The 14584-nt window shown below is 37.4% G+C and overlaps 1 protein-coding gene across 12 annotated transcripts in view; it reads left to right on the top strand.

Annotated features, from left to right (window-relative positions):
* The window catches only part of EPB41L2 (erythrocyte membrane protein band 4.1 like 2), a 214260-nt gene that overhangs the window by 176842 nt on the left and 22834 nt on the right, over positions 1-14584 (top strand). For 6 of the 12 annotated variants that reach the window (XM_054569949.1, XM_054569954.1, XM_054569948.1 and 3 more), the window contains 6 exons: positions 1842-1904; positions 3806-3952; positions 5270-5371; positions 10330-10383; positions 10583-11146; positions 12984-13106. In XM_054569949.1, the coding sequence (XP_054425924.1) occupies positions 1842-1904; positions 3806-3952; positions 5270-5371; positions 10330-10383; positions 10583-11146; positions 12984-13106 (1053 nt within the window). Of the gene's footprint in view, positions 1-1841; positions 1905-3805; positions 3953-5269; positions 5372-8832; positions 9001-10329; positions 10384-10582; positions 11147-12983; positions 13107-14584 lie in introns of all 12 variants that reach the window. The other 6 variants (XM_054569960.1, XM_054569955.1, XM_054569956.1 and 3 more) reach the window with 6 other exon arrangements.

Raw genomic sequence — 14584 nt, 5'->3', positions numbered from 1 at the left:
CTCCCTATTATTGTAGCATCTGGAGACCAGATGACTTTCAGGTAGAGTTTTTTTTTTTTTTTTTTTTTTTTTTTTAAACTCTAAATCATGTAACTGTATGACAGAGTTACCGTCAGGTATTTTGTAAGAAAGATACTATTCTGTTATCTTTTCTTTAACAAAACACTATATGCAATGTATATGGAAAATGAAACAAGGCTTTTTGAAAATTTAGAATATATAGCCCTAAGGTTGGGCCTCTTAGTGTTCTTTTATTTAGAATTAGGTATCTGGTTTGAGGATTTTTACCTCTTTGTAGGGCTACCTCTGTACTGCTAGTCAGTCAGTGCTAATGTGTATGTTATTGATTGTTTTTCTAAATGTGGTCTGGTGACTTAGTGTTTCAATATCCTGAGGTTACTATCAATACAAAGAGTATGTCACAAAATTTAGAGCAAACCTAAAGAAAAATGTGAAGATAATACTATGTATGATTAGGCATTGTGGGAGAAACCATGGTTCTGAAAGGTTACCTGCAGATGTCAAAGATGGAGATTTTAGAGAACTCACTGTTGACCAAGGAATTGGAAGCTAATTCTTAAAAGGATTGGGTTGGCTGTGTCTCATTTTTACCTTCTGATAAAAAGATACTGTGACCTTCTTTCTGACTTCTCAAAAATACTGGAAATTTTTTCTTTAAAAGAGCATTTTGAACTCTCTCAGATTCAACACTATCATTTTAGTAAAGGGAAAGAAAAAAAAAGAATAGGATATATATGACCCTGCTATCAATTAACATGTAAAGGTTAAACTATTTTCCTTTGGTATCAGAATCAGTATGTTTTTTCTTGCCATTCCTGTCCCTGAGTCAGTAGTCATCGGTATCTAGCCAGTTTTAAATTTACAAATTTATTCTTTTTGTATGTTAAATGCTTAGAATTGTCCAACTATGGAAAATGGTTCTCGTTTAAAGAATTTTATGAAAGAAAAGTGACTATATTTCAATGAGTTTTTTTAAATATCCACCATTTTAACATGAATGTAGCAAAGTAGACCAATTTCCACCAAGGAAAGAAACCTATGTTAAAAAACTGAATAATAGTATGAACATTTGTTCCTAACATGAAGCAAAAGCCAAATTTTACATCATTGTACTTTGCTCTCACTCATAATTAGTTCATTTAGACATTTCAAATGAGAACAGGTTGAATTATGCCATTTTTACACTCTCCTATTTTCATTCCTGAGTAAAAGTATATATACACATAATTTTTTGTGTTTGTGTGTGTGTGTATATATATATACACACATACACAGAAAAGCAGTGCATATAATTTAGGGACTGAGAAAGAGTGAAGCTTCCATTCTCCATTCCACCTTTGCAAAGGATCATTTCTATCATTTATACAACACTGTAGGTGAAGAGAGACCAAAGTGGCTTAATATTCTGCATCTTCTGAGGGCCACACAATAAAGGTTGGTAATGCTGGTTTACCATTGAAGTTCAAATACAGCTTCTTTGCACCTAGAGTTTCCACTAATTCTTCAATGTTCTGGCCATTTGCTGTATGACTTTTCAGGTGAAGATGGAAGAAGAGGAAACGCAGCTGGAGGAGGTGGATATTTTTTCTGCAAAAATAAAAGCTGGTGGCTGCTGCCTGCCATTATTATTGTGTGGGGGGGGGATGATGCACTCTCAGGGTTTATTTGTGAGTTTTGTTTGTGGTGGCTTGAGGTTCTTAAGATTTTTATCACTTTTAATGTCTTAGACTATCCAAGTCAGGGTTGTTTCTGGTGCTTGCTGATTCATACACTTATGTTTATTTGCTTTTTCCCCCTCTGTGTGTGATTTAATTTCACAGAAAAATTCCTTGAGAGTAGAAGGGGATAATATTTATGTCAGACATAGCAATTTAATGTTGGAGGTTTGTATAAATTTAAGAAAACAACTCTCCTGATGGCTGCCAGGCTGCTGTGGACGGGAGGTCACTCACAGGCTGGCTGGCAACTCTTTTCAAGCACAGTGCATGACATGCATGGGGAAAATTCAAGTCGGGAATGCATGTTACCAGTCCAACTTTGTTCTTTTAAAGTGGCTTAGGTAGGAATATATACACTAGAAGCTCTCAAAGTGACAACTGGGAAAAAAAGTTCTATTTCATCAAATGAATGAAGTTTTTATCCATTAATCTTGAAGTTCGATAAGTAAACTTACTCTCTCCTTAATGGGCTATCTCTCATTAAGGCATGGAATCTGAAGTAATATGATCCCATCCTTTATATACATTAACCAGAAAAGATATTTGTTGATCCGACATTAAAACATTTTACTCTCAATCTCTGTCCACATTTTTTTTGCGGAGTTGGGACGTGTTTGGTCGCTCTAAAGTCCATGCAATTAGGAGTGTGGCCCACTTAAAGTGTTCCATTTGAGAGTATGCTAATTAATGGAATTATTATGATTAAGAAGAAAAAAAATAAATGAAAGAAAGGGGGGGAACCCCTACCCACCCAATTAGGAATGTAAATTATATTCCCCGTGTCACACGAGAACTTTTTTTTCCCCTTATTTTAGGGTAGTACAGGGCAATGTATTTAGTGGTGAACTGCAATTCTGAGTAATCTGACTAATCATTTTGGTTGCTTTTGGCAGCTTTGATAATTGTTGGAAATGTATTTTTGCATAACTTACTAAACTGCTCTAAAGTGTAAAATATAACATTGCTTTGAACAAATACAAGAAATGTGCCTGATCTCAAGCCACAGTCATTTTTCTATGCCATGCAAAGATTTTTAGATTTTCATGAGTTTTTGCAAATGGCTGTAGAAGCTCACAGATGAGCAACTATGCTTGTGCATGAATATGGAATATCTAATTTTATCAGATGCATGACCTGTTCCTCTGGGAGTGGGATGAAAGCTATAGTCCATAGGTGGCCCTTATGATTTTTCAAAGTAAGAATATATTTAAAATTCAGTTAAAATCATTTCCTGGAAAATAATTAGCTTTAATTCTTGCACACACTAGTTATCAGGGCCGATATAAAAATCCCACAAATACCATTCATCAGGGCCTACTCCATTGAAAATCAACAAGGTAATTTTTCCTGCATTTCTGTCTGTATAAGGACCATTTGCTCTGTTGGGCAGCTGACCCCCACATTTGTGCTCGGCAAGTACATGAAACCAGTATGAGATTCACTTATTATATAGAGAGGTCAAATACAAGCAGCATATGGAAGCCACTGCTGAAGTTTCCTAAAAAAAGTCAGTCCCTGCCTCAACCACTTTTTTGGGTGGCTGATCCTGGGTGAGCTTTCCCATTAGGCCAAATGTGCTTCTGAGTTCACCTTTCTCTCTTTTTACTTGATTTAGTATGTTCGCAAAAGGCAATTTTAGTAATTGGTAGCCCTAATCAGAAAGATGAACTGACAAGAACAAAGGCGTGAGCTGTGTTTGAAATCCAACTATTGGAAGGGTTATTAACCATTTTGAGTATAGTTCTATGACTTCCTTCTAATGATATAAAAAGTTATTCCTTAAAAAAATTCTAATCAGACAAGACATTAGAACCCTTTAAAATGTGAATCATAAACATAATTGCTCATTGACTTTATTTTCAAATTTTGAGGAACTCATTAAGGCTACTCATAGGTGATAATATGGCTTTTGAGACTTGGCATTTTTCTTGCTTTACTATGTTATTTTTAATCATAAGTTTGCTTTGTCTTATTTTTTGGTTTTACTTTTTGATTTTATTTTTGTCCTACTGGGTGTTTTTCCTTTTGGACCCTTCCCCCCTCTTTATTACGTTACACATTGCTAGGACCTGGATAAGGCCCAGGAGGACATACTGAAACATCAGGCTAGCATTAGTGAACTCAAGCGCAATTTTATGGAATCCACACCTGAGCCGCGCCCTAATGAATGGGAAAAACGACGTATCACACCTCTGTCCCTACAGACACAAGGGGTATGTCACTAGCTATTTATTGGCTATATGTCTCCAGCTTTTCAGTAAAACTCAGGTTGCTAATCTCTGATGTTGATTCCCAGAAGTTACAAAATGTTCCCTGTTTTTCTAAAAATGTAATTGCTAACAATTTTTTAAAATACTAAATATTTATTAACAGTGTAATACATATTGACCTAGTTCTTAAGTAAAATGTATGAGTTTCAAAATATTTTTGAAACCATTTCAGAATAATTATTTTACTCATGCAAATTAGTGGCAATGAATTTTTATATAGGATGACTTAGAAATTGACATTATGTGGTTTTAATAAGCTTTTCAGATACTGATTTCTGAAATAAGGAATTGTACTTAACAATTAAATAATTAATGTAGACCATATTTAGAATGGTTTAAGATAATTGTTGTGAGAAAAAGTGAGTTAAACTTTACTTTGAAGATTGGTGAGCCCTGTTGGAAACTCGCAAAATGTTATATCATACAACTTAATACCAAAACTTCCTAGTAATGAAATGTAGACTAGTGTTTTATAAACATTGTCAACCAGAACATTCTTTTTCTTTCCATGGTTACTTCTTCCCACCAATATATGTTTTGCCTTTAGAATATGTTCTCAGAATATGTCTCCATTTATTCCCATCTATATCTGTTCCTTTCTGATGCTCTCAGAATCTTTGCTATCAACCAAGAATGTCTTCCATGGGTTCATGTATCATACTTGAGGAGATAGTGATTATGCTTTTATAAATACAGAGTTCAAAAAGTGTATAAAAATGTTACCTTACCATTTCATCTTTCCCCTTTTCCTTCATTCCTCACTTCTTCTTAAGCCGGTCATCCAGACTGGCTTGAGTGTTGCCAAATAGTACACATTTGCTTTAGATAGTTTCATGCTATTTTATTAACCTTTTCTTTAAAAGCAAAGCTGTTAGTTGCTTTAAATTTCTAAGTTGGTGTCAGTGAAAAGAAAAATAGCTCTTCAAGAACAGATGAGCAAAGATAATTGCGAACTGAAAAAACAACTTCTGAAAATGCCAAGTTTTAAAACACCATGGTGTAGGGTCTTATGAAGTTGTATACAACTTAAATTCTTATTTTTAGATTTTTGGAAGGCATTGATGTTCGCATTTCAGCAGTTGACTGGAGTGTTATGTATTCTGGAGAAACAGTATCTGACATGCTACGATTTTAGCCTCCCTGTGTTGTGTGCCGCTTCATCTGGTTTGATCCGCTGACCACACAGTTTTATGTTTGTGTTGCTGTCAATGTGATGTACTTGTCTTATTTGTTGATTATGTCTATTGTTTAAAACAATAGAGAAAAGGAGACCATGTTTTCAAGGATATTTTATCCGTGAAGGAGAAGCATCAGATGGCGGCAACACGGACACTTGAAGAAAAAGCCCAGGAGGCAGACAAGGTGTTCACCTTGCATCCTTGGATCTACTCTTGCTTTTTCCTCTTTTCCTTTTATTCTCTTCACAGCCATAAGATATTCTGTTTTTCTTATGAGTCAATCTAAATTTTTAAAAATACTTTTTGAGCATTTCAAATGTTAAATCTCCATGTATAGAAACAGGGGATCATTTGGTAAGATGTTGCAGAAGTACTTTATTTGAAAATTCACAATTTGAAATGCAGACATAGCAACTGAATTAATAAGTGACACGCCCCCCCCCCCCCCCCCATTTTGAGATATGTGGCTGGCAGTTGGGAAACCATGATTTCATGTGAAAATGCACTGTCTGTACAATGCTGTGCACACTGTGGTGGTGTTAAAATAACAAATTAGGTGCAATTTGGGTTACTAGTTTACTAATTATATTTGGAAACCTTTTGAGTTTTCATTTTTAAGATTTTTAATGGGAAAAAAGATTTTGGTGCACCAGAGCAGCCTTTGGATCTCTCTCTGTGCTTCTGCATATGTGGAATATCTGGCATTGCTAAGAGGGTAGCTTTCTGTTGCTTTTGCACTCTTATTCTTCTGTTTCTCCTGGTTTTGCTTAGCCAGCTGGTTATCCACTCAGTTGCTGGGACTAGTGAGCTTAGAGTCTGTTGGAGGAGACAGACAGTAGACATATAAATTATAATTAGAAAATGTGGAATACTAAAGAAGTTGGTGTTAAAGATGCAATACAGTTTCATGTTAGAAGGTGACTGGGAAGGCTGTTTTACCATTGTGGTCAGCAAGAGATGGCGTTTAAGTTGAGACCGAAATGAGGAGGAGGTAGCTGGGAAGATTTTTCCCTGTATAGGGAGGAGCCAAGGCAGGAACTCGTTTAAGGACCTGAAAGACCAAATGACAAGGGTGTAGGAAAAATCAAGGAGGTTAGACCCTAGTAGACCCTGTCAGTTCTCAAAGACTATCTTGACATTTTGGAATTTGATGACAAGAGTGATGGGAAGCCACTGCAGAGTTTTAAGCTGCATCTGGCAGAGCTCCATCTGCTGCTGGATGAGGAGTGGAATACCCGGGGTGTGAATGAAAGCAAAAATCAGTAATGTGTGTCTTCCTCCCACAAAAGTCTGAGTTTTTAAATGAGTAGAGAGTATTATCAGAGCATACAGTAAGGTGGAGAAGGAGGTAAAATGAATTGAAGAGGAAGTCTTGTCCTAAAGGAATGGGAGGTGTAGTTGAGGTGAAATATTTCTAGAATACTGCAAATGAGAAAGCTAGACCAAGTGGCATATTTATGTACTTAAATGTTAGTGAGAAGTCCAAAACCAATTAGATTCTGTGTAAAATGATGACTGATAACACGTGATTTAAAATATGTGCTTTTGCAAGTTTAACCTGCAGAAGCAAGTCAGGTGGTAGATTTGTTCAATTTAAAGTAATGTCCTTGTACTTCTTGCAGTAGGAAACTTTGGAATTTTGTTGAAGATGTAAGATGTTTAAAATTATCGTTTTTCTGGATGTCATGGTTTAGGAATGTACAATATAAAATATGATGTTGTAGAAGTTACCATTACATTAAAGTGAGGTTACATGAAATTTAAACTTGGATTTTACCCTCTGTTAAGGTACTAAATGGTTTATCTGCTTGAAGTTACTGCTTTTTTTCTTGTTCTTTTCCTCTCCAACTATGTATATGGGCTGCTGTGACTGCAATCATCCATTCATCCATTCTTAACAACAAACATTGATGGATCACTTGCAATACATCTTTTCCCCCCAAATAGTTATCACTGTTTTTAGTTGAAAGTACATGAGTAGTTACGTCTGCTGTAGTGTTTTGACTTTTAACAGGATATCTTAAAAAGTTCTTCGCTGCATCTTCATTTCGCTACTGATTTTGCAGGGGTTTTTGATTATCTTTAAATTGTAATCCTTAATGAAATAAAACAATTATGCATGAGTATAATTTGACCAAATTTTCCAAATTTTGGTAATGTGTTCTATAGATTAAAAAAAAGTAATAGTTTTTTGTTTATAAGTTAATACATTGGACTTTCAAAATGGCTTCAATTTGAATATGAACAGTTTTGAGAGTAGAGCAGAAAATTGGAGACCAAATCACTTAGTCTTTAATTGACAAATAGCTCTATTTGTATATCCTCTTATGTATTGTGATAATTATGACATACTTAAACTTGTATAAAATATTCTCTCATGAGTCTAGTAGAGATTACATAGACTACAGGTTTAAAGTACTTTTGAAGATATTTTATCAAATAATTAAATGCATGGCACTTACAGAAACTCCCCAGTTAACTCTTACTGGGAAGGATATCCTCTCCACTAACTCAACCCCTAGGGATGGTGTAAGTAAGGAGATTATAATTAAAATGAATTAGGTCAGAAGCTCTTTTTATCCTCATGAATATTGCAAATGCTTATGCACTTAGTCCTCCTCATCTCATTGTCCCTATTCCTCACTCATCCTAGTGCACTGTCTCAAAAGGGGCATCCTCAAAACATCATTCATTCCTTCCTTCCTCTCTTCTTCCTCCCTTCCTCCCTTCCTCTATCATTAAGCTCAAGGAGCAGCGGGGTTTATTAGGAAGTATTCGTGCACACTTCTGTCACGACGGAAAGCTTCCTGGTGACTCTGCTGTGGGCATTTCAGGTGCCTGGGACACTCCTCAGCTTTCCTTTTGTGCCTTCAGGGAGGTTAGGGACCATAGAAATGTGAAGAGTAAATTTGCCTTGATAGTTTTTCAGGGACAGATGATTTTAACAGTAGTCACTGAGTGTTTAACCTCTTGAGTGTACCTTCCTAGTTAGAATTCTTTTCTTGACCTGTCATTTATGGAAAAGTACCCTTTCTTCGTCCCATGGCATATTTAGCATGTCTGAGGGAATTTCTGTGGGTTACTAACAGGTCACTCGTATGCAAAGTAATGTGGAAAAGGGAAAACGTTGTAGGAGCTGGTACGGTTGGGAAAGGGCATGCACAAAATAGGAAATGTCAGGTGTACTGCAGACAGGTGATACAATTGGGAAGGGCACTGGAGGCAGGAGGATAGGGTCGGCCAAGCTGTGACACAGGAATAAGTGTGTCAAGTGTAGGGGCCACTGAAGAGGCCATTCTGTGCAGAAAGAGGCTCATGCTGAGAAGCTGCCTCAAGAAGACACAAAATGGTGCTGACGGGTGGGGAGGTCATGCTCAGTTTGTAAGTAAAGCTTTAGTGACAAATCAAGGAGTTTGGGCTGGTTTTCACAGGTTAGAGCTATCAAAGATTCTCCAGCAGGGTGGAAAGCTGACCTTCAGGCAAACTGCCATGTACGCCTACAGCAGAATCTTGCAGAAACCTCCCTTTCGATCTATGCTGTTCTGTGATTCTTTCTTGTGTAACATTTCGTTTCTTTCACTAGGTCACTGCTCTCTGTTCCAACTTATTGTTAATTCTTTGCTCTTCCTTTTCTGACCTCTCTAGAGCCTAGAAGAGGAGATAACATCAATTTTGTTTAGTGAAAAGGGCTTTTCCGATAGCATGAAAGCCACCTTCACTTCAGCCACCACTTGGACAGCAGAGGGCACTGTTGTGAACTATAATGCACCTTCTGAAATGCTTTCTTCCTCGTCCTCCTCACAGTTGCCTGAGGTGCATTTTACTTTGTTTCCCCTGTTTTTAAAAGCCACATAAAGAGCGATTTTTATTTTTTAAATATTCAGGAACCCTTCTCATAAGTGCTTGCATTGGTGAAATTCATTCTTCCTGGGAAAAACATTCATGAAATAATGACTGAATTTGGACATAAGGAAAGGATACAGATTGGATGTTCTCCTGCCTCTTTTGGGTCTCAGATAACTATTTATCTGAGATCTCCACAAAAATTACCTGCCTAAATTCAGAGAACCATTTAAACCACTAAAGACCAGTTTTGGAGTTGTTGTGTGCAGGGAAACCATATACTAAGTATAGAAGCTAAGTGTGCTTTGCAGAATTAAAGATATTCAAAATGTAAATGCCTTTTGGACACCTTTTGATGGCTTATTTTAAAAAATGGAAAAATTTGAGATGCCTGCCATACTCAGTGAAATAATTGTTTTCATTTTTTTGGAACAAACCTAAGGAGTTCCCTGAAATTGGGCAGAACCCATCTAAACATTTGAAGTTAAGTAATAATAAGAATCCACTGACTTGTAATAATAATGGACATTTAGATACTGTAATCCTTCACTAGAGTAAATTTACTACCAACGAGTAGATGTCTGCGAGGGGCAGGAGTGAGCATCTCAAATAGCAAAGCTGGTTCGTTTCAGTTTTCAAAGATGCTACTGGTAGAGGAGCTAAATTCTAAGAGAAAGCCCTTGGAGTCATCATTGACATATACCCTCATGAAATAATGCCCTTTTTTAATAATCTGTAATACATTTTGAGATGTTAATAGCCATTTTGGAACAAGATTTTTATTTTAATAGTTGTCTGAGACCAACTATAATTTTGCTAGTTAAAACTGATTTTTTTTTTTTTTTTTTTTAATGAACCAGCATAAAACAAAGGTTCCATATTATTAACACTATATTCATTTAGGAATCGGGTTTCGGGCAGGCTGTATAGTCTAATTAAGATCAAAACTGTGGAATAGGTTTTAAAAGTTTTAAAATTTATACTTTAAAATAATCAGTAAGCTTTTGTGTAATTCCAGTTTTTTCCATATCTTTTCAGCTACATAAGTAGAGCGTATAGGTGTAGCTATAATAAAAGCACTTTATTTCTTTGGGAAGATGCTGGCTGTTTTGCGTTTTTTTGTTTCCTTTTGTAAGCTTTTTGCATTTGTCTCGATTGTCTTTTATGTGACCTTGAGCAAAGGTTTTTGTAGATGCTGATTCTTACTGTTCTGTCTTCGCAGTGTCAGATGTTTGCTTTGGTGGGTGTTGAGGTAAAACTTTATTGATTTTGTGTCCTCGGTTGCTTTTTGTTTCGCAGAAACGCGCTCCTGAGTCAGAAGGGCCTTGCACTGGAGCCAGTGATGCTGTTAAGGTTCTCCCCTTCTCCATGTTAACACCATTGCCTGACGCTCTGACCCCCTCACGTTTTCCCCGCTTCCCTTTCAGTCAGCCATCATAATCACCTTTGTTTTCCTCCATGACATGAACGTACCATCAGTTAATTTTGGTTTCCGTCGTTTTTATTTATTCATGTATTTTTGTTTTCCCTCATCCACTTCTTTTTTGTGCAGAGTTCACATGAGACTCTGAATGTAGTGGAGGAGAAGAAGCAGGCAGAGGTTGGGAAAGACGAAAGAGTAATCACAGAAGAAATGAACGGTAAAGAGCTATCACCTGGGAGTGGTCCTGGGGAGAGCCGTAAGGTGGAGCCTCTGACCCAGAAAGACTCCACCTCCCTGTCTTCTGAGAGCAGCAGCAGCAGCAGCGAGAGCGAGGATGAAGATGGGGGCGAGTACCGGCCCCACCACCGAGTGACCGAGGGCACCATACAGGAAGAACAGGAGGACGAAGAAGAGGTGGAGGAAGAGGCCGGCCGAGCAGCCAAGGTAGTAGAGAGGGAGCAGCCAGTGCCAGAAGCCAGCCCAGGCAAACAAGCAGGTGCCAGTGTAAGCACAGTAGAAACAGTGGCCCAGGAAAACGTAGGTGCCCCCAAGGTATCTGCAGAGAAGAGTGTACACGAAGGTGCTCTTAAGCAAGACGTGAGCGAAGACACAGAGGACGAGCAGCATAAAGTTAACGGAGAGGTGTCTCATGTTGACATTGATGTTATGCCACAAATTATTTGTTGTTCCGAGGTAAATGGGAGACTCAAGCGGGAGCTACACTCTGGAGCTTTTCTCAGGTGGAGAACACCTGCCTATTTTCTCCTGTCCTCCCAATTCTTCCCTCAGCTTTTTCAGCAAGATTTCTATTTTGGTCTCTCACGGGAGGAAGGGGAAGGCACTGCTTTGTAGAATTTCTGCCAGCTCGGGTCAAGGTTGCTGACTTCCTTACTCAACTGAATCACCTGATCCAGTAAACTTACCTACAACCACTACATCATTTTTTCATTCTTGTTGCACATCTAAATTTTTCTTTGCATGTTTTGGATGTTTTCAACTTTCTATCTTGAGTTGCACTGCTTCCTCATACTTAATGCCTTTTTCATTGGTTTAATGAGAAAATTGTATACGTGTTGTTGAAAAATGGTCAGTGTGAGTGTGTGTGCTGCTGCTGTTGTGACTGGGTTTGACTTTTTGGCTCATTGTCTCTTCAGCTTGGGAATTTTAGAAATGGCAGCGGGCTCTGACTGCCATGGTGCTCTGAACTCAACATCTGGCAGGGATAAAAATAGTATTTCCTAAATACCACTGTGGTTTCTGTTTTCAGATTCCAAGGATTGTGTGGTTTGATTGAAGCCTTTGCTTTCCTTTTAGACAGCAAAGGGCTAGACTGTTTAATAGGATATTACTCTTCTCATTCTTTCCCATCATCAATTCTGGATTATTCACAGGTGGATCATATGTTTTATGGATTATCTACATTGGATCTCAGTCTTTTCTTTTTTTGCTCTTCAAGAAGGAAAACTTTCCTCACTCCTCTTAGATTAAGCCTTGCTCTCTGGGTGCAGCATCTCTGAATTGGAAGTTAAAGTTTTGTGGAGGGAAAGCTTCCTTCCAGGTGAATATGTCTTGACTCTAAAATGAGGTGCCCACAGTGTAGGGATTATCTGTATTTGCTCTTTGATGAACAGGAAATATCTTGAAGTGACTTTGTCTTGAAATAGTTAAATATATTTTTATTCTGTTACTTTAAACTTCCTGGTTCTCTTCAGGGAACACATTTGCAAGAGTCTTATCATGCTCTAAACTATTATTTTCCACATTTACCATACATTACACTTCGGAATTTTCTCTCCAAGTACTCTAGTAGTTTGACGGTGGCAATTAGTCTGACGCTGTATTAAACATACGTGTTCAGCTGACTGCAATATTAACAGGCTGTGAACCTTTCCTTTAATGTTTTTCATCAGAGTGGTAATGCAATATTGGTGGACTAATTCTAAATATAACAGTTTAACTTATGTAACACAGAAGAAACACCACAACTTTTAGACAAGTATAATTGAAAACAGTTATACTTGAAGATAATCCTTCTGAGAATGAGATCCCCTTGTCAACAGAGCAAGAAGAAAAGAGCAAATCTTAGCCTACCTAGATGGTGTGCCAATTAAAGGCAATGAGCCTTTACACAAACCACATCGTTCTTTAAACTGCAGTAAAAATCAAGGCAGGTCACTTCACATAGTTCATTCTGTTTTTTCTTTTTCAAATTTACCATTAGTTGCCCAAAGCTAAAGTTTCTGTATCACGGTATGCCAGGCTTGATGTGTAAGTAACTTGGGACCATCATAATTTGAAGTCTATCATAATTTATGGAGCCATTATGTTAGCTTATTCTTTCCATATATATGATATTTGAAAGAAGGTGTTTTTCTTTGGTGTCTTTTGTTTTTAGATTACTTACTTTTTTCCTTTGTGTATGCGTGTGTGTTTGGATATACATCTTTATTACAATTATTTTTGAAGGTTCCATTAAGTACTTTTACTTCATTGCCTCTGGAGTTTATTTTTCCCTTCCTTTTCACCTCAGCCACCCGTGGTAAAGACAGAGATGGTAACAATTTCTGATGCCTCACAAAGGACAGAAATCTCCACCAAGGAAGTCCCTATTGTCCAAACTGAGACCAAAACCATCACATATGAATCTCCACAGGTACAAAAGCTCTAGATTTGGACTGAGTTCTTTGTTTCTCTTTCCATTCTGTCTTCTCCTAGTTTACATGTCTCTGACTTTGATGTAGCTTTTTATATCTCCACTTCATAATTGTACTTCAACAACATAACTTGTTATGTTGCTGCTTAGATTGAGACAGAGAACTGTAATCAGATTGGCGACCCAGTGATTATAGGAGGGAAGCACACACATGATTGCTGAGGACAGGAGCTGCTAATCTTGGTCCTACTATTATAAGTCATTTCTGGCTTCACATATCCAGGAGTGTTTATGTATACTTGGGAAACAGATCATCTTAGAGAGTTTATTTGATGTGATATCATTTGTAGATTAGTAGGATTTAGGCATTCTCTTCCCGCCCCATGCCGAGAGATCCTGTCAACTCACTCTTGCTTGCCAGTATACGCACATGTTCACACACACACGTTCACACACAGTTGTGCTTCTCTTTCACGTGGTATTATTTTCTAAGGATATATGTCATCATTCTTATGTAAATGGGTTACTATATGTCTAAATAATCAAAGTTTTGTGTTTGATTTTAGGTATTCAGGCATCGATTCTGTAAAGATTTGAAATAAGCATTAAGATATCTAACCTGAAGGGTAACAGGAAAAAAGAAATTATTTATCATTTCAAAATGGAACTGTTTAGAAATTTGTACAAGTATTTTTCTCAATGCAGAAATTTAGCCCTCTCTGGTGTGGCTCAGTGGATTGAGTTCCAGCCTGTGAACCAAAGGGTCTCAGGTTCGATTCCCAGTCAGGGCACATGACTGGCTTGCAGACCCAGTCCCCAGTAAGGGGTGTGCAAGAGACAACCACACATTGACGTTTCTCTCCCTCTTTCTCCCTCCTTTCCTCTCTCTCTAAAAATAAATAAATAAAATCTTTTTTAAAAAAGAAAGAAATTTAATGTTCATAGTAGAATTGTACCATAGTGAAGGGTGGCAGATTATTATCCTTGAAGTATTTTTTAAAATGTTTAATCTCTGTGTGTGAAACGTTACTCAAAATTTTTTTAGATGTGCTATCTTAAATGTGCATTGATCCCAAACAGGCACAAACAGGTTTTTAATGAATGGGTGTGGTGGGAGAGCATGTACTCATCTGTTTTTATGGTGGTAAATGCCCTGGTAAAAAGAAAAAAACACACATTGCCGCCCTGGCTGAGCGGCTCTGTTGGTTGGAGCATCATCCCATACACCAAAAGGTCACAGGTTCGATTCCTGGTCAGGGCACAAGCCTAGGTTGTGGGTTCAATCCTCAGTCAGAGTGTGTATGGGAGGCACCAATCTATGTTTCTCTCTCATATTGATGTTTCTCTCTTTCTCTCTCCCCCTTTCTGTCTCTCTAAAATCAATAAATATGTATTCTCGGGTAAGGATTAAAAAAAGAAAAAAATATCCATTGCATGAACCACGTTTGAAAGAGATTTCCTCTTAATTTACAGTAATA

The sequence above is a fragment of the Pteronotus mesoamericanus genome, unplaced genomic scaffold (assembly GCF_021234165.1).
Source record: "Pteronotus mesoamericanus isolate MK-2021 breed Mesoamerican mustached bat unplaced genomic scaffold, CSHL_Meso_final contig_20, whole genome shotgun sequence".
NCBI lineage: Eukaryota > Metazoa > Chordata > Mammalia > Chiroptera > Mormoopidae > Pteronotus > Pteronotus mesoamericanus.
This window is presented reverse-complemented; position numbering and strand designations above follow the sequence as displayed.